The sequence below is a fragment of the Triturus cristatus genome, chromosome 10 (assembly GCF_964204655.1).
Source record: "Triturus cristatus chromosome 10, aTriCri1.1, whole genome shotgun sequence".
NCBI lineage: Eukaryota > Metazoa > Chordata > Amphibia > Caudata > Salamandridae > Triturus > Triturus cristatus.
This window is the reverse complement of record NC_140593.1, coordinates 275421397-275446747: the sequence shown is the minus strand read 5'-3', so window position 1 is coordinate 275446747 and position 25351 is coordinate 275421397. Positions and strand designations below refer to the sequence as shown.

Genomic DNA, 25351 nt, shown 5'->3' with positions numbered 1-25351 from the left:
CACACACACATTCACCTAACACTATTGTGTAGATGTGCAGGCGAAGCAACAAGCTTCATTAGGCCAGGCTGTTCTTAAAACACTTTTTCAAACCACTGCAACGGATACATGTGACCACCGCTAGGAGAGACACTGCTTTACAGTCTATGCACAGTGTGAATTCTGCAGCTCATATGCCTCGAACGGAAAATGCTTCTGACCAGTATGCATCTGTTCTTGGCATGTAGAGCTGCAGAATCTCACACGCCCACCCACCTCCCCGGAACCTGTATCTGTTCCAGTGTCATCTTACTTAGATACATTACACATGGACACCTTTTCTGTTTCTTACAAACTCCATCATTTCCCTTCATGGCGAAAAACAATCTGAGGATGGAGTCGATGCCAATGCGCACTGTCGTCCAAGGGAGGAGTCACCTATCTCGTGACTACAAAGACTTCTTCCAAGACAATAACAAGGTGCAAGCATCCTGGCCCAACACCAGATGGAGATCTATGCACAGTGTGAGATTCTGCAGCTCTGCATGCCAAGAACAGATGCATACTGGTAAGTTGCATTTTCCATATCTCACAAGTTTATTACAAAGACGTTTTAACACATTATATTTCAAGAATAGTCTCTTGTCATGATGTGATTTTGGGATTTTATTTACTCCTAAAAATAAAATGGACCTGGTGGCCTTCATATGTAAATAAACAATGTTGGACGTGGCCAAAATGGTGGCTAGCTAGGAGTGATTCTTCGGCGCTCATTCCCTTGAAACCATCATCCACTGCCATCAGCCTCAGTAAGCGAGCTGTCTTCCGACACCGGCTGGAGGTACATGTTGGGAGCAGGGCAACTGCACAACAGAGACAAAAGACCCAGGGGTAGCTGAAGGCTGACAGAGAGGCTTCTGTGCCCCTGAGAGAACCAGGACTGAGATCTCTTCGCCCTCCAGCTGACACCTGGGAGTAGCCCACAGATGAAGCTGTGGACCCTGGGGGCAGAGACACGCAGTGTTAAGGTGAGCGGCCACAGAGAGTTCGCGCTGCAGGACTCATGCAAAGAGGGTAGCGAGAAAGAAAGAGCACTCTACAAGTGCATTCCTGATGTTCCCAGGGGGCATCACTAGCCACCACACTGCTATGACTGGCCTCTGGCTCAACCACCGTCATGCTCCTTGGAGCAGCATCGATACCCCGATCAGACCTGGGTGGGCTCATCGAATGGACTTTGGATGAGAGGAGTCCAGGAGTAGGGAATTCGTGCCTTGACACAGGGGCCAGACCATAAACCAGGCGCAGGGGGGGCACAGCGGAACTTGCGCAGAAGCCGCGCCATCCAGCCTTTGAAGTCTGGCCACTTTGCATTGTCAGCTACGCAGCCCAGTCCTCTCCAGACAGCAGTCATATAGCACTGGGACATCAAGCAGGGACCCACTCCCCTTCCTGCGCCCCGTCCTCCTCCCACTCTTCTGATTTGGGCGGTTGAGGGTGAGCTGTCCCCCTGACATTGCGACGCACTCTACCAAAAAGGATTCAACGCTCAAGGACCTACTTGCCAACCCTGCTTCCAAAAAGCCTGACCCCCCCCACCCCAGGGGGATGCAGCCGACTCAGAACCCACAGCCAGCCATGACGATGCACAGGCTCCTGTCACCCATGCATTCATAGAAACACTCTTTGGCTAACTCAGTGAGGATATCGCCTATTTGCGGGAGGACGCCGCCTCAGACATCAAGAACATAAAGAAAGATGGGACCGACCTCGATCAACGAATTGCCACCCTGGAGATCGAGCATTTTTATTGCTGTTTCACTTTGTGAGCAATAAAGATGCTGTTAAATCTTGTTATCTTTTCACATTTGCTCTTCTTTCCGAGACAGAGGTCAAAAGTCAGTTTGTCTTCCTAAAATTGTCTTTTGGTTCTGTGACTGAAGTTAGAGGATTTTCAACTCGCCAGAAAGGGCGAGTAGTCCCTACAAATAGCTTGTCCTGAATAAATCTTGCTTGAGCCCTGCTTCACATGCTACTCCCCCCCCCCCCCCCCCCACTCCCCTTTGCTCACAGCATCTTGCCAGTTGCTGTACAGCATCTCCAAAAGGCATTAGCAAAGCCAATAGACCCCCAAAGGCAAGACATATTTGCTTTGCCAATGCTTGTTAAATTTGTGAGTGTTGACCATCATTTTAGTATTTTCTGGATATTCTTCCTTAAATACTGCTAAAAGGTTTGTTACTGCCTTTGGAGTCCTACTCTGGTTCTACTGAAAATGATAGTGTTGTCTGCGTACTTCATTATCTGTCCGCCGCCTACCAATGTAGGAAGGGTGTGTATTGTCTCTCCGTAGTTGTGTATTGTATTTATGTAGTGCTGTACCCATGTCTGTCACATACATGCTGAAAAATGGGAGCACACAAAAGCACACCTGCTTCAGCCAATGCTGATTTTAATCTTGTGGGATAGTCATCCATTTTGTACCAACATAAATTGGACCCAGGTGTTAGAATAACAAATCTGAATTGCTGGCAGTTTAAGATGGGGAATACCTCATCTGGTCAATTTTTCCCAGTTTATCCAATCCGTTGAAAGGTGCCCTGAAATCAGTGAAGCAGACATACATTAGAGCAACAGTCATATGATTCATTCAAAGGATTAATAGAAATAAAGCCAGTATATTGTCTGAGGTACCCACACTGAAATCTCATCTGCTTACCAAGAACTGACAGGTGCTTACTGCATGTGTATTGTTCACCTTTGGTTGGCTTTATTATCACTGTCCTATGCTTTTTTTTCTTCAGCAATAGCTTTTCTTTATCCCAGCTTATCTATCTTATGTTTGTCCCTCCCGGACCGTAGCTCTTCACAATCTCTCTGACTGACTTTTATACCTCCACTTCTAGGGAATTACATTTTCTTTTTGCTTAAGCACTCCATGAGAGTGCACATGTTTTCTACAACTCTCTCATGTGCTTTACTCCCCCTGTCAAATACCTACCCCTTCGCTTTGTGTTGTTGTTTCCCTCACGTTGCAAGCTCTCTTGCGTGCTGTGCTTCTACTCTTGCCAAATTCCCTACCCCTCCACGCTACTTGCTGCTTTCTCTTTCTTGTGCTTCTCCCTCTACCCCCGTGTTTCTGTCCTTCACAGGCCTCGAAAAATCATAAAAATGTACTTGACCTGCAGGTCTAGTAATTTTTATAAGCTACTCAACCTAACTGTAATGTACTTGACCCATGAACTGGTCTCCGGTTGTGTGAGCCTAGGCAAATATTTTGTCTTATGAAGCAGCCTTTTTCTTTATTATCACATAAGAGTGCACCTTCAAATATGCAAGTTCACTATTTTTACTGTACAAGAAGACTCTTTATTTACTAGACTAAATGTTTGCTCCATGTATAACAAGGATCAAGTCCATATATAGGGTAAACATGATCCCTGGCTTTCCTCTTAGTTCACTAATAGCATTGTCATCTGGGCAGGAGCAGTAATAATTCCCAGTTCATGTTTAAAACTCACTTTTCATAAGTATATTGCCAAAGCATATTTTCCATTGAAATGGCCACAAAACGTTCCCACTAACATGTAGTTTTACTGTTAATAGTGCATCAACAATGTTTGGAAATTGGGCTTCAGCAAAAATATTAAAAATTTGCACATCACCAAGTAAAGTGTTCTAATTTGTTTTGTATCCTATAAAAATGTTTTTCACCATAGAATTACGAAAATGGGTTTTCATAATTAGTGAAATATATTTGAAATGTTTGAACAGTTCACTTAGCTATTTCAGTGTTGTGTTAGAAAAAAGCCTGACATCTTACAGCCTTTCATGTAACATGCTTTGCACAGTTCAGTTGTCACACAGTTTACTTTACAAAATCCTCTAACTTAAGTCACAGAATGAAAAATAAATGTAGAAAGACAAACTGACGTTTGACCTCTGTCTCTGAAAGCCAGCAAATGTGACAAGATTTAAAGGCATTTTTATTGCTGTTTCACTTTGTGAGCAATAAAGATGCTGTTAAATCTTGTTATCTTTTCACATTTGCTCTTCTTTCCGAGACAGAGGTCAAAAGTCAGTTTGTCTTCCTAAAATTGTCTTTTGGTTCTGTGACTGAAGTTAGAGGATTTTCAACTCGCCAGAAAGGGCGAGTAGTCCCTACAAATAGCTTGTCCTGAATAAATCTTGCTTGAGCCCTGCTTCACATGCTACTCCCCCCCCCCCCCCCACTCCCCTTTGCTCACAGCATCTTGCCAGTTGCTGTACAGCATCTCCAAAAGGCATTAGCAAAGCCAATAGACCCCCAAAGGCAAGACATATTTGCTTTGCCAATGCTTGTTAAATTTGTGAGTGTTGACCATCATTTTAGTATTTTCTGTATATTCTTCCTTAAATTCTGCTAAAAGGTTTGTTACTGCCTTTGGAGTCCTACTCTGGTTCTACTGAAAATGATAGTGTTGTCTGCGTACTTCATTATCTGTCCGCCGCCTACCAATGTAGGAAGGGTGTGTATTGTCTCTCCGTAGTTGTGTATTGTATTTATGTAGTGCTGTACCCATGTCTGTCACATACATGCTGAAAAATGGGAGCACACAAAAGCACACCTGCTTCAGCCAATGCTGATTTTAATCTTGTGGGATAGTCATCCATTTTGTACCAACATAAATTGGACCCAGGTGTTAGAATAACAAATCTGAATTGTTGGCAGTTTAAGATGGGGAATACCTCATCTGGTCAATTTTTCCCAGTTTATCCAATCCGTTGAAAGGTGCCCTGAAATCAGTGAAGCAGACATACATTAGAGCAACAGTCATATGATTCATTCAAAGGATTAATAGAAATAAAGCCAGTATATTGTCTGAGGTACCCACACTGAAATCTCATCTGATAGCACAGCACAAGGTTGTTTTATTGAACCCAAATAAAAAAACACATTCAACAGTCTCCTAACATAGCCATGTCTTCGATGTCAATTGAAACTATGAAATGGTAGCTAGCAGGGTTGTATAGGGAGTCCTTTTTAAATACTGGATGTAAGATCAAGCCCTGCCAACTGCTATATGATGTCTCCTGTCCAATATTTAAAGCCCTCTTTTCGTTCTGGGTTCATCTATCGATCTACTTTTTCATAAAGGATGTGTACTACTTATGACTGACAAAAAGAGAAAAATGTTCAGCCTCAGTGGAGTAGGCTGTTCTGTAGATGAAGAAAATTATAGTTGGTGAATATACTGTTCCCACCTACTGAGAGACGCTGTAAGCCCTAATTTGTTATGCTTACTCTGTTTTTTTAACAAACTGGCTAAATGTATGAGAATCATTGGAGCCATAATCTCAACAATTTGTACGATTGCTTCTCCCTGTATATTTTTTTGCCTCCCAGATAACGCCTTTGTATGATTTCCTTGCCTACTCGTTTCCCCAGAATGCAGAGTATTACCTTGTTGATATTTGAAGATTTGTCTCTTTTTATTTCGTACATTTAGTACATATCTTGTACATTAAGAAACCGTTGATCCACTTTTTAAAATCTCACAAGTCAAAGTATTTTTTTATTGTGGAGTTCAAATCAGTAAAGAATAACTAACGCTTTTTGTGAATAATATGTGGATTATATTAAATGGTATATATATTAATAACGCAGCATAAACTAATGTAATTATCCGACTATGATAGCATTTGAATTGAAACGTCATAATAGTGGCATCATTTCATTACTTCCATTAAGTGTGACATAAACAAAAATGTCAATTGTGATGATGTTGAAACAGCATGGTCTTCTCCACTTCTTAAACATAAATTGTACTTTGGAATCCCATCGTACCTGTCAACATCTTGTCCTTTATTTTAGAAGAGTATCAAGTTACTGATTTCTATTTCTCTGCCTCCCACATATCTCGATTGTCAACTGAAAAGTCAGATCAAGAACTAGGAAAAAGTTCAACATCATCGCTCTTGAACTGTTGTACCGTCTATTTACCACATATGATGATGCATGTGTACGTTTTGGGAGTCTTTGGAGGAGGCTTCTTAACTAAGTGCACAGTTACCATGTTCAACTGAATCTTCAACTTTCCCTCATCAAAGTTCCCTTTGTACTGTGATTGAATTACTTGAAAGACAGCTGCGCAGTTGTAGATTATCACTTCTGGAAGTTGTCTTGAACCCTTCCTCAATATAAAAAGAGCTATATGGGATAAAGCCTAACAGTAAAGTACTCTTCAATGGTGTGTGTGAAGTTTGATAGTTGTAAGAGTGTAAATTGTAGGCTGTACCTGCGAGCATGTTTGATGATGCTAGGGGGAATTTAAGATCTTTGAAACTGATTCTGGGCGATAGGTTTGAAATGCAACATATTAAAAGCTGTGAACTGTACAAGTATAATTTAGCATGAAAAATATTATGCAGCTTCCATGTTTAATATCTGAGCAAATATAGAATGCCATCAAATTGAATGTCATGTCCAGTGTTAAATGTTTTTTTTTGTTTTCTTTTTTGTAGTGCAAGTATGATTTCTGCTGGATTTGTTTGGAAGAATGGAAAAAACACAGTTCTTCTACAGGTGGCTATTATCGGTGCACTCGCTATGAGGTTATTCAGCATGTAGAAGAACAATCCAAGGAAATGACAGTAGAGGTAACCCACTATTGTGAAAGTGAAATGACACTACTGATATAATGCAATAGAGCTCTCATACAAACAGAAATATTTAACACCAGTACTAGATAATGTATGGGTTTGGCTGTTGAGTTTTGATGCCATGTGAATACAAATGAAATTTAGTGTTGTAAATGACTTCCTGTTTGATTGATTGACTGGCTAATTATAAACTAACCTACGTAGTTAAGAAGGAAAGGTTGGCATATTACAATTTCTTGTCATGTGGGCTTTACAGACATCAGCTTCAAAGATTTGTACGACAGAATAAAGATGATCAATTTGAACATAGTTTGTATTTAAGTAAGGACATTGTCCAAAGGTCTTAAAGCATCTCTTCTCTTGAGAAGCTGAAATTACATGGATAATCCGCCATGTTGAATCTCGGTTAAGAACTCCTTTTTAAAGCTCCTCGGATGAACTAACACAGGTATATTAACTGATGACCACCCTCCAGCAGGCTATGAAAGAATATTTTCAACTTGCCCCGTGTCGTAGTTTTTAGACATTTTCCAATCAAATGAAATCATAATACAGTTACCTACTTCAGTGCACTAGTGTAGGTAAATAATCCGGGTAGAGCACAAAATAGTCTCTAAGGATCAGTATGTAGCAATAATGCTTACATTTAATCAGGATATTTAAGTGTAGAAGAGCTTATCAGCATACTATTCACTCATCCTGAAAGCCAGTCTACACTTCACACGAAGTCTACACAGGTAGTCTCTTTAGCTAATCAAATAAAAGATCTCTGGCAAAGAGCCCACTGTGGGGCCCATAGGGCATTGGAGTACCAGTCCTAAGAGGAGCATGTGCCCGATGATGAAGCATGTCACCAATTTGGTGTGCAGGGGCACCTGCTCTTAAACTGCTATGCCTTCTATGAACCTTAAGAAGGCCTGATAGTCATAAGACTTACTGGACCTTCCTGCTTTCGAGACTGTACACCTCTAGATCTTTATCTTCTGGTAGACCCTTTACTTTTCTCAACTCTAAACAAATCTAAAGTGCTGCAAATGTGTTGGGGTAGGAGCACCACTAAGCTGTAAAGTACATGACCCCTTCAATTCTCTCCAGCATGCCTTCTCCTCCAAAGTGTACCCCGAGGTTCCATGGTTTCTCCTAAACCAATTTACATGGAACCCAAGGGTTTTTGTGTGGATGGCACCTCACTGTATTTGAAAATGTCTTCTACAGAAGACATTGTCATTCTGCTGTGAGTCCTAGAAATATTCAATGCTGGATGTTTGTTCGCCACCTGAAGTTCAGTTCCTTAAAAACCGAATCCTTCTTATGTCCCCACTTAGTGTAGCATTCTCATCCTATCCAGGCTAAGCTCTCTGAACATGCTGTACTGCAGCCCACAGTAAGGCAAAATCTCTGGGGTTCACACTCGACAAACAAATCTAAACCATCAAGCCTACATTAGCAAATTTGTTAAAAATGCTCAATATCAGCTCAGATTTCAGAGCGGAATATATCCTTGAAGATGACCTCAAAACAGCTGTCAGTGTCTAGTTCTTTTCAGGATAGACTATGGAAACGTGTTACTTGCTCGCCTGCCCAAAATCATCCTCACACTGAAAGTGTGACACATGGCTACCAGACTGTGCTCAATATATCCCCTACACTGGTCACCTTCAAATGGCTCTCAATTGAAACCAACTGACCATATGGGATGTCTACAGTCATTCTCGGGCTATTATCTTTTGATTATAAATCCCCTGATGCAAAGAGAAAAGGACTATAAAATAGTTTTAGCCTGAGATCTCCCCAAGACTGCAACTCATACCAGCAGGGCTATCCCTTGTCTAGAATCATAAAAAAGATTTGAAATACTTACTTTTTTAGTGCCATTTAAACCTCTGACCTTAAACAGAGGCTGTCTTCAGATCTCTTCACCCATAAGTGGGATCCCTCAAACTGCCTGTACGATTTTTCCAGTTTAAGCCTAATATCATGAGAATACATGGAAGTCTATCTCCCTGAACATTATTTAAATATCAATTTGTATTTCTATAATAAGTTACTCATGTGTACACCTGTACACACACACACACCTGTACACACACACATATGCATACATACACACCATATACAGTTAAATATATTTTAACTGAAAGATCACTGTTAAAGGTTAGTTATGGTTTGGCAAACACACAACCTACTGTTTGTCAGTTGAAGTATGTAATTCATAATTCACATTCTAACTCACACTCTTCAGCGTTTTGCTCTTTGTAGACAGCTTGTATTTTACACACCATTGACTAAGGAGTGTACAGAGCATAGTGGAGTTTGTGCTTTATTGTGTGTCATACCATAACTGCCAAATTTAAAGGGCTTTTGGGGTTTTATACATAATTTGTTAAGTAATTTCAACCATAAAAGGAAGCCGTAGGCTTTCATAGCTGCCTTAGCAAGCATTCCATTTGATGTTCAGGCAGTGATGGCCCAATGTAAGAGGGTTGCTTTCAATGCCCTCCTTACCTTTTAGTGGCCCTACTGTAGTCTCAGGGATGTGTTTAGTTTGTTCAGAGCCTCTGGGTCTCATGACATTAGAGGTTTGGCACAAATTGTATTGTACCATTAATTCTGTAACGATCCTATTATATGCTGATGATCACAGGTGGGAGTTACTTTGTAGTGTTACATTAGGTTACTCCTGTGCCTCTGTATCACTTTGGAAATGTCTTTTACGCATTAAAGTTGTGTTCTGAACCAGTGGATCTTCGTTTTTAGGGCTCGCCTGCGACAGTGCATGTGCTGTTGCTTGTGAGACATTTTGTTTTGACACAGAGGACTTGGAGGCCACCCATTGCTTACCATTCGTAGGCTTCATGGTCAGTCTTATTTGCTGGCTCCTGTCTGGTCAGTTCATGCTGACTTCAGTTTGTCTTCACTTTCTGTCCGGTGTTTCTCCATCCCAGAAGCATGACCCAAGTATATCTTCATATTTTTTGGAGGTGTCCTTCTGCTGCTTCTGCTTTCTGTTTCAGCCTGTTTTTTACTTCTACCAGCAGCACTTCGAAAGAGTGTATGTGTTTTTAGGTTCTCTTGCTCCTAGTTTTGCTCTACTCTGTTGCATCACTGCTCATTTCCAAGGTTCGTTCCGTTTTGCTTTTCATTCTCTCTCCTTCTACACTTTGGTGCACAATCACAATACTGGCAGGTCAAAGGTTGTTTAACAATGATTTCAAAATGCATTATTGGCTTTGCGCTGTAGCTAATAAGTAGGCAGTAACAGACTACAGGAGGTAACCCATAAACCCCATAGAGACCAGGGCAAACGTGTAGCATAGAACAATGTCTCTATGGGTGTGACTAAACAGACAATTTAACAGGGGCACAATTAATTGCTAGGGGCACTGGAGGAGAAACAGGGAGATAATTATTTGCAAGACAACAGTGATTCGTTGTATATGGTTATATGTTGTTACAGCGCATTCCGTTGCAACGCATGCCTTTACCACGCATGCGTTACAATGGAATGCTATTTCCACGCATAACCTTTACCACGAATATTCCTTTACCACGCATACTTTTACAACGATTTTCGTTGTAAATTTATGCATGGTAATGGCATACTCTTGGTAAAGGTTATACCCCTCCCCTGTTCCCTTACGTGACCCCCCAATCCTTATTATAATTACCCCTGCCAGTTACCCTCAATCCATATATATATTTTTTAAATTTATATTCCCCTTACCTCTTCACGTAGTCTCCTCTCCTTGATCTTCCTTGTTTACGTCGTACTTCTTAAAGAGGAAGCGTCATTCCGTTTCCTCTAAAACGACGCGGATTGCCTCCACTTCCCGACGTTACAACAGGTTCTTTTTGGGGGGGGGGACCCCCCCCCCCCACCCCCCCCCAGGCCCCTTTTTTAAATTGTAGCCTTTAACTCACGTCTTCGCTGACAGTAAAAAAGGACTGAACCGGACGAGGAAGAAGACGTTCCAGTGCAGCTTGCGTGGTAAAGACGGTCGTGGAAAGCATACACGTTGTAAAGACGTTTATGTGGTAAGTGTACTGTTGTAAACGTAACGCGTAGAAAAGCCTTCGTGGTGAAGGATATTTCCCGTTGTATAAATTACTTCATATATTTTAAGAAACAAGATAAACACAGCGTTACATTTAATGGCATGTATTGTGTGTAATACTGTGCACAAGTGCTCGTGAAATAGTGAGCGGCGCAAGTGACACCTGATAAAGTATGTACAACGACAGGGAGGCAGAAAAACAAGATAGAATGTATACAAGATATGTGCGTAGAAGTATCCATACAATAAATGCAAGTGAAACAGGGTAGTTTAAATTGGTATTCTAAAGAGATGAGCGCCGAAAATTTTGCTGTAAGAGTCGACGGTGTTTCGGCCTGTGGAAGTGTTAGGCCATCATCAGTACTAGGTTACGATTAGTTACATAACAGTGCTGTGGGGGGAAATAAAATACACTCAGATAGTGGACTGAGAGAAAGGAAAGGCTATAATGGCAATGAAATGAGCCAAAGATAGAAGGCAATGACAGTGATGAGCGGCAACCAAGGCACTAGTAGGAAATGAACGCGTGTCTAGGCTCAGAGAGAGGGAGGTGGGGGTGGGTCACAGGTGGCAAGGGAACCATATGGGCCCCATCTTGGCGGCCACATACATGGGAGTAAGAACAAGGTACTGTCAGGGGGGTGAACCTACTCGTTGATATCAGGTAAGGGCCATTCAGAATATAGGTCCAGAAGGAGGAGCTTGTAGAGAAGAATTCCAGGGACAGGTGTGGAAAGAATCCAGAAGTCTGGCGCAACTGCAAATTTGCCGGACAACGCTGTCAACAGAAGCAGACCGCAACCAACAAATTGAGAACCGGTCAATAATTAGCGCAAGCACAGAGTGGTGCCGGACATGCAGGCTAGCAGCAAGCAGGGCAGTGCAAAGACTTACATTGTTTGGTTGCTCCCATATAATTACAGGGGAATTGCAATTAGAGTAGATCCAAAGTGAAGGGAAGTGTAGGTACAGTGGTGCTGTTTAGAGAAATATCAGGCGCATTGGCCAGGAGCATCAAGGCGTCTCCATCTTAATGAGAAAATTAAATAATGAATAGTGGAAAGCATTAACACGAGCACTTGGATGTGCCGGGCGAGAGAGGGATTATGCAGGTTGGGTGGTAACAGAACTTACTGGGAGGCGGAGCAGGGGTAGCGGTACCAATGTGTGGCTAACACCCTGTGTGCTGACTAGATCCCAGGTAAATCAGTCTCACTATGGACTTGTTCTCGAAAGTGCGACACCAGGGGGCGGTTGGTGTACCACATCCGATGCAGCTTAGGTGTTGGATGATCCGGTCCTTTATCATTTGATTGGTTTGCCTACTATAGAACAGGTCGCATGGGCAACGTATGGCATAGATAACGTTGTTTGATCTGCAGTTGGTGAATGTTTTCAATGGGTAACTCCGCTCGTAGATTTGGAATTGTTTGGTGTTGAGTGATGTGGAGCATGCAACACATCTCTGGCATTTATAGTGTCCAATGGTGGGTGGCAAGCCCCAGGCACTCGTAATGGATTCTTCTTTGTTATTTCCTTTGGGCCATGTTATGGCTTGTACCAGGTGGTCTGCGAGATTCCTTCCCCTGTGGTAGTAAAACAGGGGGGGGGGTTCCTCAAAGATGTTTAATGGGGTCAGAGTGTTCCAATTTTTTTTTATGATCTTTGCAATCTTGTTACTGGTGGGGCAGAAGGTGGAGATGAAAGGAATGCAGGTGTCCATCCTTTTTTCTTTTTGTGTAAGCAAGGTATCCCTGTGTTTATACCATGCTCATTTGCGGGCTCTGGTAACCAATCTTTTGAGGTACCCACGTTCAATATGTTTTTCGGTGAGTACAGCTGCTTCACGGAAGAAATCTTTCCTCCATTTACAGTTACGGCGGATCCGAAGGAATTTTCGAAACGGTAGTCCATCGCGTAGACCTCGTGGATGGAAACTGGAGTACAGTAGTAGAGTGTTGCGTTCTGTAGGCTTTCTGAATAAGGCTGTGCCTATTTTGTCTTCTTCTACCTGTAATGAAAGGTCCAGAAAGGGGAGACAATTGTCGGCTGTGAACTTAAAGTGGGGTTGACAGTTATGAAGCCAGTCTAGAAACTGTAGTAAGGTTTCGTTGGTGCCTTTCCAGATTAGCAGAATGTCGTCTATATAGCGACGTCAGAAAGAGATGTATGTTCTGAAGGGGCTGACGGGGGTCAGAATCTTGGTTTTTTCCAGGTCGTGCACGTAAAGTATAACAAAATTAGGGGCAAAACATGCCCCCATAGACACTTCTTTGATCTGCAGGTAGTAGGTGTCTTCATACAGGAAGTAGTTGTTACCTAGAGCAATTTCAAGCAGGGCCATGACAAAATCAGTAGGGATTCATGTAGGATGTGGTCTTGAGTCGAGTAGTTCTCTTATAACTGAGAGTCCTTCTTCATGAGGGATATTAGTGTACAGCGACTCAATATCCATGCCGACCATCAAGTCAGTGCTCGTAGTGAATGGGGTGTCCTCAATGAGGTTGATGAGGTCCATACTGTCTCGGACGTAGGTGTCTGTGAGCGGTACAAAATTCTTAATTATGCCATCTGTGTATTTACCGATTGGCTTAAGGATGGAGCCACATCCGGAGACTATGAGTCTGCCCGGAGGATTATGTACATCTTTATGTATTTTGGGTAGGACATAACTCATGGGTGTACGCAGGTGGCTGTTAAGAAAGGTGGCTTCTTTATCCGTGATAATGTTGTAGGATTTCGCAAGTTCAGTCACCCCTTGGATCTTGGTTCTTATTTCAGGTAAGGGGTCACGTGCGAGGGCCCGATAGTGATTTGTATTGCCCAGCTGTCTCAGAATTTCTGAGACGTATTTTGCTTGTTCCATGACGACAATACCACCGCCTTTGTCAGCTGGTTTGATGATTATATCGTTGTTGGATGTTAGGCTGTGGAGGGCCTGTTTTTCATCCAAGGTGAGGTTGTAGGGAACAAATTCATGTTCGGTCTGAAGGTTTTGATTTCATGTAGAATTAGTCTCTCAAAGGTGAGGATTTCAGGGGGCATGAGAGCCGACGATGGTTAAAATGTGGAGTGTGGTTGGAAAGGTGAACGACCAGATTGGTCATGTGGAGGTCTTTCTGCAAAAAATTGCTTGAGTCTAATTCTTCTAAAGAACTGCAGAAGATTCTCTTGTAATTACTTTTGTTGGTGGGGACAAAGGAAAGTCCTTTACTCAGAAGGCTGATCTCATGAGCTGAAAGTTCATCTTGAGAGAGGTTAAAGATGGGGAGGGAATTTGATGAGTTGGCGTTGGTGGAGGTAGATCTGTTTGTTACTGGGTGCCCCATTGGTAAAACTTGCGGCGGTTCTGAGTATTGGTACTTATTGGTAGTGGTAGTTGCCCCTCGAGCGGCCAATTCTGCTGCCCCGGTTCGCCTCTATAAAACCGGCCGGGAGGAGGGGTTGTGGTCTCTGTGTTTGTTGTCTCTATGGTCTTGAAGTACTGGGACCCTCACCTGGGCTTAGGTCTTCAGCTGAGGTGTTAGAAGAGTCAGAGAATGTAACTTGTTGGTTGTTGTGGAATCTGCCCCAGTTCCTTTGTTGTCTTGGTGGTTGGTAAGGAGTCTCGTAGAATTTGTCCCGGAGGTATGGGTACATTTTCTCGTTGTCGTAATTTCTAATGTCTTTCTGGATTTTATTGATCTTTTTGTTTTGCTCAAAAGTGTCGAAGTTGGAGATAGTTGTGTTTATTTTGCTAAGGTACTGTCTTCCAGGATGAGTTTTCTCGAGTTCTGCTATCTCCTCGAGTTCCGTACAGCTGTGTTCAATCGCTGTGTCGATGCCTAATACCATCCAGTGTCTTGAACAGGTGGTGGCTATATGACTGCTCCCAGATCTGAAATTTGGGGTCTTTGGTGAAGATAGCTGGGATATTGCGGATTTGTAATCCGACCAGGATAATGTTTGATTTTAGGTACTCCGTTAGCATGCATGCATGGAGATTTGTTAGGTTCTGTGTTTTTCCTCAATTTCTCAAGCCGGTCCAGAAGAATACGGGAAGAGCTGACTGTCGATGAAGGTCCACTCAGAATTCTCTAGATATTTTCTTCCGAGTAATTGGGAGTAGCTAATATGTAATCATTCATTTAGGGGAGTGGCCTGGCGCCGATGGAGTGAGCCGCACAGGTCGTGAGCTCCGGTAGGCCGGTGGCCATCAAATATGATCCTGAGTGACCGGAGGTGAATAAACCTCCGCAGCGAACTCCCGCAAGTACTCGGAGTGTGAGGCATAGGCCAACGACAGCAAAAACACCCTCCTCTGCAAGAATCGGCGGCCGAGAGGAGAATCAAGGCCGCGAGGCTCCCCAAGGTGGTGGCGCCCGCTGAGAAACAGTAGTTGCGGTGTCACGGACCAGCCGACGATAGTAAGGGCAACAGTGGGACGCTCGGAGCGTGAGAAGTGCGCCCGCTGCTGTGAGCAGAGAACTGGGCCCCAGAGCTTTACGTTATAGTACGGGGAAGCAGGGAGCTAGCGGACACGGGGCCGCCGGAAGACCCGCACTACTTCCAACAGGGCCGCACTGGGAGAGGGGCGTGCCACAACTGCTGCGGACCCGCAGAGGAGCGCGACAGGGTCCTAGAACGGCGGATCTGTAGGTCCAGTAGCTCAGTGTGGGGCGGCTGCCCTTAGAATAGGGACACCCTCCTCCCCAGCAGAGAGTGCAACGAAAAGAGGCTCCAAACCAGCAGGAGCCACGAGGGGGCATATGAGATGCCTAGGAGTATGCATCCTGGGGTGGACCATGAGACTGCCACGTAGGTGAGACGCGCTGCGGCTGGGGCCTGCGAAAAGAGAGCAATAGAAAGGCCAGAGGGGATAGAAGAGAGCTGAGAGACTAGCGCCTGACAGAGCGAGGCCTACCTGTGGAATACTGGGAGGGCCGGACTGAGGGCCTGGACTGCAACTGTGGGGCCCCTGTGCAGGGACCTGACCCAGGGAGCATGAGGTCAGCGCAGGCATGGACTTACCTTGACCTACATGACCTGCAGGAAGTGGGCACTGGCATAACCCATTGAGTGGCACCCGCAGGTGGCGACAGGCCTCCAAGAAGCACGCACTCCAGTTAAACGCCACATGAACACAAGGCCCACAAGGGGCGGCACAGACTTGGAGGGAACGATGGGGAAAATACCCAAAAAGAAAGACTGAGAGGAGGCCTCAGCGGAAAAGACGGCGGAGGAAAGGTGAAAATCCCAGCCACAAGCGGAGCCACCGGGGGACCCGAAGCTCCAGGACATACATACTGCAGACCATCACCTCCTCAATTTAGCGGCTGGAAGCCAATATGGATTCACTGGGTTCAGACCTGGGCTTCATCAGAGAAGACCACAAGCGCCTAGCTGAGCGAGTAACGACGAACGAACGCCAACTATCGGAGACCTTGCCGGACATAGCAGCAATGAAGAAACAGTTGACAATCCTTGAAACGAAAGTGCACACGCTCGAATTCTGAGCAGAAGACACTGAAAATAGATCGCGCAGGAATAATCTCCGCATAGTATATCTACCAGAAAAAATAGAAGGCCCCAGCATGGTGGACTACCTCGATAAATGTCTAGGCGCTGAAGTGGCATCGGAGGGTTTGTCAGGATTCTACGCCCTAGAGAGAGTGCACCGAGTACCGGCGAGACCACCTATACCGGGAGCTCCACCCGAGTAGTCATAGCGAAACTACTTCATTACAGGGATAGGGACTACATCCTTGCACAAGCACGTCACAAGGGAGACATAACAGTGGGCAACTCCGCAGTGCGAATTTTACCGGCCTTCTCCAGGGAAGTGCAGAAGGACAGGAGCTCCTTCCAGGGCGTGAAACAAAGACTGCGCCAATTGAGCTACAAATACACAATGCAATACTCGGCCCAGCTGCGGGTGACCGCAGCGGGCGGAACAGAATTCTTTCTAACCCTGCAGGAGGCCGGGGAATGGCTGGATAACGATGACGGGAGAGACGCTTCCATAGTCAGCGGGCCGTGAGAGAGGCCTTGGCCCCCACACCAGAGGAAACGCAACTAGAGCGATGAAATGTGATGCAGGTGGTGGAGCTGATGAGTGGGAAGGGAAAGGACCTCGCGAGTGTGGTGCTCCCAAATGTGACACCGCTGCAGCGGACGACATCGCTTAGAACTTGATGGGCAGTGCTAGCCTCTAAGGAGCCCATAGGGACTCACAAAGCACCTGACCCAACGATAAGGTACTGGGGTTCTCATGGGGAGGACGTTGCGGGGGTCTCCTACGATCCTGGAACTGGGTGGCGACTGAGAGGACCATGTGAGCGGCAGATTGGCCGCCTTCACCCCTCTCATTTGACTGATCGAACTGCAAGCAGTCACTTGCGAACTCACAGTTCTAGTTTGGATAGGGGGTGTTCATCTGCTTGTCGTGGGGAGTAGGAGTTGGGGGACCTGTTTATTGTTCGTAAGGGGGGACACCTTGAGTTGCACTGTATACAGATTCAATCAGTAATAGCTGGGAAATGCATGCCAATAACAGGTCTCTGGGCAGGAGAGAGGCCGAGAATGATAACACTGTTATATGGCTGCCCTACAGAAGTACAAATGCATGATGTGGAATATCAGGGGTATGCACACAATGGCGAAGAGATATAAAGTGCTCTCTTACCATAGGCGACGGGGGTCCAGATAGCCTTACTACAGGAGACGCACCTGATACAAAAGGAGGGGACCGCATTACAGAGGCGCTAGAAGGGCCAAATGTATTACACCACATATTAGGCATACGCAAGGGGAGTGTTAATATGGATACAGGCATGGATCCCGTTCCAATTGGTGGACTCATTGGTAGACCCGGGGGGCATATATGTAGCAAATCGGGGACGATTAGAGGGTTGTGAACTAAATGTAGTAAATGTTTACTCCCCCCAATGCGGAGCAGTCAGCCTTTTTCACCCAACTGAACCACTGCTTGATACCATACTTGACCAGCGCTACCTTAATGGGCGGAGACTTTAATAGCGTACTCGATATACAGATGGACAGATCTGACCCCCACTGCGAGGTTCCCAGGCAGCGCGTGCTTACCAAGCATTCAATACGTGGCAACAAGGCTGGGGACTGTTGGACACCTGGAGAACCTTGCATCCCCAAGATAGGGATTACTCCTACTTCTCGATAGTACAGGAAGTACACACGTGACTAGACGCCTTCCTATGCACGGCAGATATACAGAGCCAAGTCCTCACTGCAGAATATCTCACAAGCACAATATCAGATCATAATCCAGCGGTTCTATCGCTGGGATGGACATGCCCCATACCGACGATTCGTACCTGGAGGCTCTGCCCAGACACCCTAGAGGACCAGGTCTTCCAAGGGGAGATCAAGGGGAAAATCACACAAAACTTCACGGATAACACATGGACGGCCTCCTCGCCGAATGCGGAATGGGATGCCTTCAATGTGGTACTGCAGGGCCAATGCATAGCACACACCACAGGGGTCAGGCGCACCCTTTTGAGGGAAGTTGAGGGGGTAGAAGCGATCCTAAGGTGACTTGAGCGTAGACGACCAGACCAACCAGAGCTCCACCAGACAGTGCTCGACGCCAAAGAGGAGGTGGCGAAGCAGACTGAGAGACTCAGGTGCTTCGACTACAAAAAGTATTTGGAGCACACCCACGCAGAAAGAGACAAGTTAGGCTCCCTCCTAGCATGGCTGGCGAATCCAGTGGGTAGAAGCTCCCTGTTGGTTGAAATAGAAGACAAACAGAGTGTCAGACACTATGCGCAGGTGAAGATCAACGAGGTCTTCGCTCGCTATTACGCTGGATTGTATAAGAGATCAACACATTGTGATAGAGAGGAGGTCTGGGAATAACTGGAGGGATTACAGATAAGAAGTCTGGAACCAGCAGAGACTGAGAGCCTAGGAACTGATATTGGGCTGAAGGAAGTGATGATTGCCATCAAGTGCATGGCGTGCAAAAAGACCCCGGGCATCGACGGTCTACTGGCCGAATTTTATGTGGCATATGTGGAGGAGCTGGCCCCCAGACTTGTCTCATTATACTAGGCGGCCCACGACACAGGAACATTACCAGAGAGGCCCTCATCGTCCCGGTGCTGAAGCCTGGGAAGCCAGCACACAACTTTACGGCCTACAGGCCATTATCCATGCTGAACATAGACTATAAAATATTAAACAAGATCCTAGCGACGCATCTCTTGCCACACATACCGACCCTGGTTCACGCGGAACAGGCTGGGTTTATCCCAGGGCGGAACACTGCCATTAACATAAGGCTGTTATGGACTCCAAAGAGTACAACAAACTGGAGGCAGCGTAGTTTGCGGTGGATATCGAAAAGGCCTTTGACAGCCTGGAATGGCTCTTCTTGTATGAGGTCCTGTCTACGATGGTACTAGGGGAGGCTTCTCACATGGGTGAAACTGCTTTACGCAACCCCTACAGCCCGAGTGCGCACCGGGAAAACTATTTTGCCTATACAGGTGGTGGAAAGAGGCAGGGATGCCCCCTCTCCCCACTGTTATTTGCCCTTGCCAAGGAGCCCCTGGCTTGCAGGGCGAGGAGCAGGCAGGACTACAGTAGCGCTACGTAGCTCTATACGCGGACAGCCTCCTGCTGTTCCTCCTCAATACAGCTACAGAGCTGACGGGAGCACGATGCATGCTGGACCAATTTGGCAGGCTATCCGACCTTAAGGTCAGCTGGCAGAAATCCAAACTGTATCCTATAGCCCCTAACAGACCCCTGCCGCCCGACTTGAGGAATCTACAGTGGCACCCAACTGCCTGCCGTACCTGGGAGTCGAAATATACCATGGCTGAGCTGAACTATTAGAGGGCAACGTAGACAGAGCGATACGCTCGATCCGGACCGCCATGGATTTCTGGAGGACTTTGCTGCTCTCGGAGGCTGGACGAGTGGCAGTCCAGAAGATGGTGGCACTCCCACGGCTGCTATATTTTTTCGGCACACTTCCGGTGTGGATACCGCGAGCAACATTCAGGGACCTCAACTTAATGATAGTGTCCTTCCTTTGGAGGACGGGACACAGGAGGGTAGTGCTGGCCAGGTTGCAGTGCCCCATGGCTGACAGAGGACTAGCAGTCCCAGCCTTTGACGGATACTATGTAGCAACCCAGCAATACTGGCTGATCCAGTGGCTAGCAGCCGGAAAGAACCCAGACAGGGAATGGTGCCGAACGGCACTGGCTGCCCCAACCCGTGCGAAGATATTACTGCGGGTGCAGAGGAACTCGTCGGGAGACACAGCGGAGACCAAGGTGGTGACGCGTTGCTAGGCCAGATCCCTCAGGCGAGTGGGCGCCAGAAACCCCTATTCTCCAGACATACTCATAGCAATGCTTCGCTGCCTCCCACAGGGAGAGCACTGGGCGGGACTGGAGGATTGGGAAAAGGCAGGTCTGAAAGTGATGGGAGACCTACACCGAGAATCGGTAATGCTTCCTTTTGAAGAACTTTTGAACAGAATATGACTTGCCTGGGGGCCAGTTCCTGAAACATAGAGCGCACGCTCGGAGGATTGAGAAGCACTGGGGTACGGGCAACGCAGAGCTCCTGCAAAATGCAGATATGTTGCACTGTCAGCGGGAACAATCAAAACGGTCTCCTGTCTCTTTTTTTTTTTATCCAAAGTATCAAAAACATCAGAAAATTACATATAAAAACCGTTCAAATAACTAGGCATAAAAGCAATTAATTTAATTCGATTATACCTAAAATCATTACCATGGATTACATTCTTGTTGCTCTTCAACCGTTCATGTGATCTATCATTGCCCCCCCATACATAAATGCATAACTTGCGTTTCCTTGACCCTTTGACAGCATAGAGGCTATATTCTAAGTTATATATACTATAAAACTGGGCTCTCCACAATTCAAAAGATGGTACTTCGGGTTGAAGCCAGGAGGATGCTAAACAGAGCCAAGCTACAGCCATAGTGACAAAGAGCAGGTACCGATATTTATACATACAATTTATACATAGGATTCCCTAGCTTGAGATCTTCACCGACCCCTAGCAGCATGTTAGAGGCCGAAATCTTAACAGCCACCCCCGTGATCTCCGTAAGGAACTTTTCTATATGTTCAACATATGGGGCCACTTTGGGGTAAGCATAGAAGATATGGAGAAGATCAGCATATCCGTGCCGCACCGGAAGCATTTACCACTACCCCATTTCAACATCTTGCCTGGAGTATGATATAAATTGAATATAGTTTTATAAAACTGGGCTTTAAGATTTGCTGACAAGTAAATTTCTCCAGCAATAACAATCGCCTTCTCCAAAGAAACCCTAGGCTATCGAACCTTGAGTGCCCATTTAGAATTATGTTTATCCAGATCATCCCTCCTTGAAGCTAACAGAATATTATATAAAAGCCCTATTCTGCTCTGCCTCCTAATAGTTTCAACTAAATTGAGAGGTTCCATAATTATAGAGTGTTTACTCAAAGTCGTGAATTTGTAAAAATTTGAAAAACTCATTCTTATGAAGAAGGAATTTATTAGCTAACTGTGAAGGATTCTTACAGTCCCCCAGGGCCATAAAAATCCCCAATTTGGGTAATACCCTTAGATCTCCAGCTATTAACCACGGGGTCTTGAAAAATAGAAGGCAGTATACCTACGGCCGTAGTCGGGGTATAAAAAGTTAATCCCTGAATTTGAAGATACTTACGTACCGTGCTCCGCACCTTAAAAGCTGCCCCCAAGACTTTGAAGCGCGTTCTTTTATAATAGCTCCTTTCCAACCTCTTGAAAAGGCAGTTCTTGACCTCTTCACCTAACAACATCTGATTGAGGGGGCCTCAGCAGCGCTGCTTACGCTTTCTCCAGTTAGCATTATCCGCATATTTAATAAGACACGAATAATAATAAAGTAGAAAGTCAGGGACCGACCAGCCCCCCTCTCTCTGGGGAGCGTCATGAACTGCATAGCCCTGTGAAGTTTCCTTGGAGCCCATAAGAATTTAGAGCAGAGTACATGAAAGTGTAATAGCTGGCCGTGAGATACCTCTAAGGGTACACATCTGAAAAAATATAAAACCTTGGGGAGTATATTCATTTTCAGGATATTGGCTCTGCCCACCAGAGATAGATGTAGACACTCTCACCTGTCTAGCGATTGTTTTATCTTGGTGGTGATATCCCCCCAATTAATATCCACCAGATATTTCAAATTTGCTCAGATCTTAATTCCGAGATACGTAACCTTCATAACCGCCCTTGGATCGCTTGCCATAATATCCTTCGTGCAGAGGATCTGAGTTTTAGAAATATTGATTTTATAGCCAGAGACTACGCCGTACTCAGCCGCAAGCCATTCTACCTCGGATATAGCCATAAGAGGATCTGATGTTGTTATGGCGATATCATCGGCGTATGCAAAAACAAGAATATTATATTCCAGAACGCGGAAGGGTTTGATCTGGGAGTTACTCCCTAACATTCGTAAAAAAGGATTAATATATAAGGCAAACAGCAGGGGGGAGCATGGACACCCCTGCTGTGTGACTCTTGAAATTTTGATAGCATCTGAAATGAGTCCAATGGAACAGATCCTAGCAGTGGGTGAACGATAAAGTACTCTTATGGCCCGGATAAAACCTTGACCAAGCCCCATTTGCAGCATAACTTCCCAAAGAAAATCCCAGGCTACGCGATCAAACGCCTTCTCTGCATCCAATAAAATCAATCCTAAGTCTCTGGATTCAGCCTGAGCGATATCGAAGAGCGTGACAATTTTATTGATATGGTTCGCGTTCCCCCTGACCAGGGATGAAACCATGCTGTTTTGATGATACTAGGGAGGGAATAACTTTTGCCAGTCGATTCGCCAACATTTTGGCATAGAGCTTCCCATCACAGTTGACAAGGGAGATTGGGCGATATGACCCTGGCTGATCTGGTGGCTTATCTTTTTTCTTAAATATGACAATATTGGCCTCGTCCCACGATTGCGGTGCCCCCCCCCCTGCTGGGCTGCTTGGAAGACGGCCAACAAGTCTATTTAAATGGCTTGAAAAAAAGCCCTATAAACCTCGGAGGGAAGCTTGTTGGGACCCGCTGCTTTACCAGTCGCCATACTATTTATTGCTTGCTTTAACTCTTCCATAGTAATAGGGCTCCCCAGTCTCCCTGCTTCTTCCTGGCCAACTTGATCCACTAATTGTTGTATCCCAGGGTCTGCGATCTAACGTCCTGACTCGCTTCCCAGATAGAGATCTTCATAAAATTTATGAAAAATCTCAAGAATTTCCTGGGGATAATACAGCGTATCACCAGACAGATTTTTCATACCAGCTATTCTATGTATAGCTTCATTAGAGCGCAGCCTATTATCCAAACAGCGTCCTACTGCTTCACCATACTTATAACATTCCTTTTTGTATACTAGGTATTTGGCTGCAATCTCCTTGCTCCAAGATAAGTTGATATTAGCCTTACACCTAGCAACGCTAGTTTGGAGTTCGGAGATATTACTCTTGGCTAATATCCTTTGCGCTAGATTTTCTTCCACAAATGTAAGTTTAGTGTACAACTCCTGCATTAGAGATGTAGCTTTATTTTGCTGGTACAAACCATAACTCAGGATCTCCCCTCTGAGACAAGCCTTAAAAGCGGCCCACAGAACCCCAAGCGATGTGGAATGCCGATTGACTTGAAAGAACCCCTTGATCCAGCTCTTAATGTGATCTAAAAAGGTATCATCAAGAAGGAGTTTCCTATTAAAAGTGAAGGTTCGTGGGTTAATACAGGAGCCTAATGCAGGAATATCCAGGACAACTGGGGCGTGATCTGATGTAATTCTGTGGAAGCTCGCATTTTAACATCTGTAAATAGTAAAGGTGAGGCAAAGAAATAATCGAGACGGACCAATTTTTAATGGGGGTGAGAATAAAATGTGAAGCCCGGGTCGTCCGTATAAAGGTGATCCCACACATCGACCAGCCCGTGGTCCAGAAATAGATGAAAGAATGCCTTAAAGACCCTTGGTTTCCTACCCTCATAGTTTTTGTGGACCATGATAAAGTTCCTTATTACTCAAATTGATATTGAGATCACCACATAGCATCAAAGGGGTAGGCCAGAGTGCAAGCTCCAAATTCAAATGCTCCAAAGCCATAGCCTCATCAAGATTGGAGCCATAAACAGTACAATGTGTACATTTTTTCTCCCCCATCAGACATTCCACACTGAGCCAGCACCCTAGTTTATCCGCTAATACCCGTCCCGAGGTTTGCATAGCAGGTTTGGCTAGCATGGCCACCCCCGAGTAGTTGAAGATTGTAAGGTTGCCGCTAAAAGCACAAAACCCATTTCCGATAAAAATTTCCGTTTCCCCCAGGGTACATGAGTCTCTTGTAAACAGATCAGATCTGGCTGTATCACATGAAGTTCGGCAGCAACCCTCTGCCTCTTATTATAGCTGTTTAGGCCACAGACATTCAGGGAACATATTCGCAATCCTGGTCTAGCCATTAGAAGAACAGGAGGACAAGCTACTTCTCATTGCTCTAAAGAAAAACAATAGCGCCATTAGATTTAATTTTTTCCCGATACCGTGGATTATTTTCCTTTTTTTTACCCCCCCAGAACCTCCCCAGCCCCACCAATCCCCTCCCACCCACGATAATTTTAAGCTTGGCTGGGTTTAGTAAAAAGACCTGATCCCCCTTAGCCTGAAATGGTGCAATAAGCTGATGTAGATGCCAGCGTCTTTCCACTGCTAAGTGGCAAAAGTCGGGCCTAACAAAGAACTCCAGCCCCTTGCCTGCTTGCTTTTTATCAGGGCGCGCCAGGGAGTATACATCTTCACGGGCCACGAAGCTATTAAGAAATATCAAAATCACTCATGGTCGATCTAAGATTTGGCCAGATCTAAGATAGGGATTAAACGGAAAGCGATGTGCTCTTTCCACTTCTCTCGCCCAATCCCATTTATTCAGTTCAGTAAAAGCTCCGGAAAAAAATCGATAATGAATTTACGAGGATCCTGTCCTTCGACCCTCTCTGGAATTTGCAAGACTCTTAGATTGTTCCAACGAGAACGATTTTCTATGTCAGCCAATTTCCACTGTGTATCGTCTTTTAGAGAGCGAAGAGAATCCATCAGGGCTTTCTGTGCAGCCAGTTCATCTTCAAGAGATGAGATTCTTGCTTCTGCTTCGTCAAATCTCTTTGGGAAGTCTGTGCAGGTTTTAGCGATCCGTCGGCAGAGTTCGGCAGTTTACGACAGGACCCCTGTACTCTCTCATTCTCTACTCGTGCCTCCTCTCTATGGGCGACCATAGTCTGGTAAATAAGAGCCAGTGAAATATCCTCAGATGGATTGATTAGGATATCAGTAGCAGATTCCGGGCTACGGCCATTCTCTATGCTTAAATCGGTTGAGCAAGAATAATCCCATTGTAGAGCATTGCCCCCTATACCATCATCTATCTGTTTAACACAGCCTTTTGGCTCTTGTTTTTTACGCACTGTACTTAGGGTGCCGTCAGCATCCCCAAAATCCTCAAACTGCATACCACTATGATCACTGCCACCATCGACGTCAATGCCATAAGTATAGACTCAAGATCATCACTAGAAGACTTTGACTGATCCGACAATGAAAAATAAT

General features: G+C 45.1%; 1 protein-coding gene across 3 annotated transcripts in view; it reads left to right on the top strand.

The window, feature by feature from the left end:
• The window catches only part of ANKIB1 (ankyrin repeat and IBR domain containing 1), a 556103-nt gene that overhangs the window by 291991 nt on the left and 238761 nt on the right, over positions 1-25351 (top strand). For all 3 annotated transcript variants that reach the window (XM_085631084.1, XM_085631082.1, XM_085631083.1), the window contains exon 12: positions 6484-6618. In XM_085631084.1, the coding sequence (XP_085487210.1) occupies positions 6484-6618 (135 nt within the window). The remainder of the gene's footprint in view (positions 1-6483; positions 6619-25351) is intronic.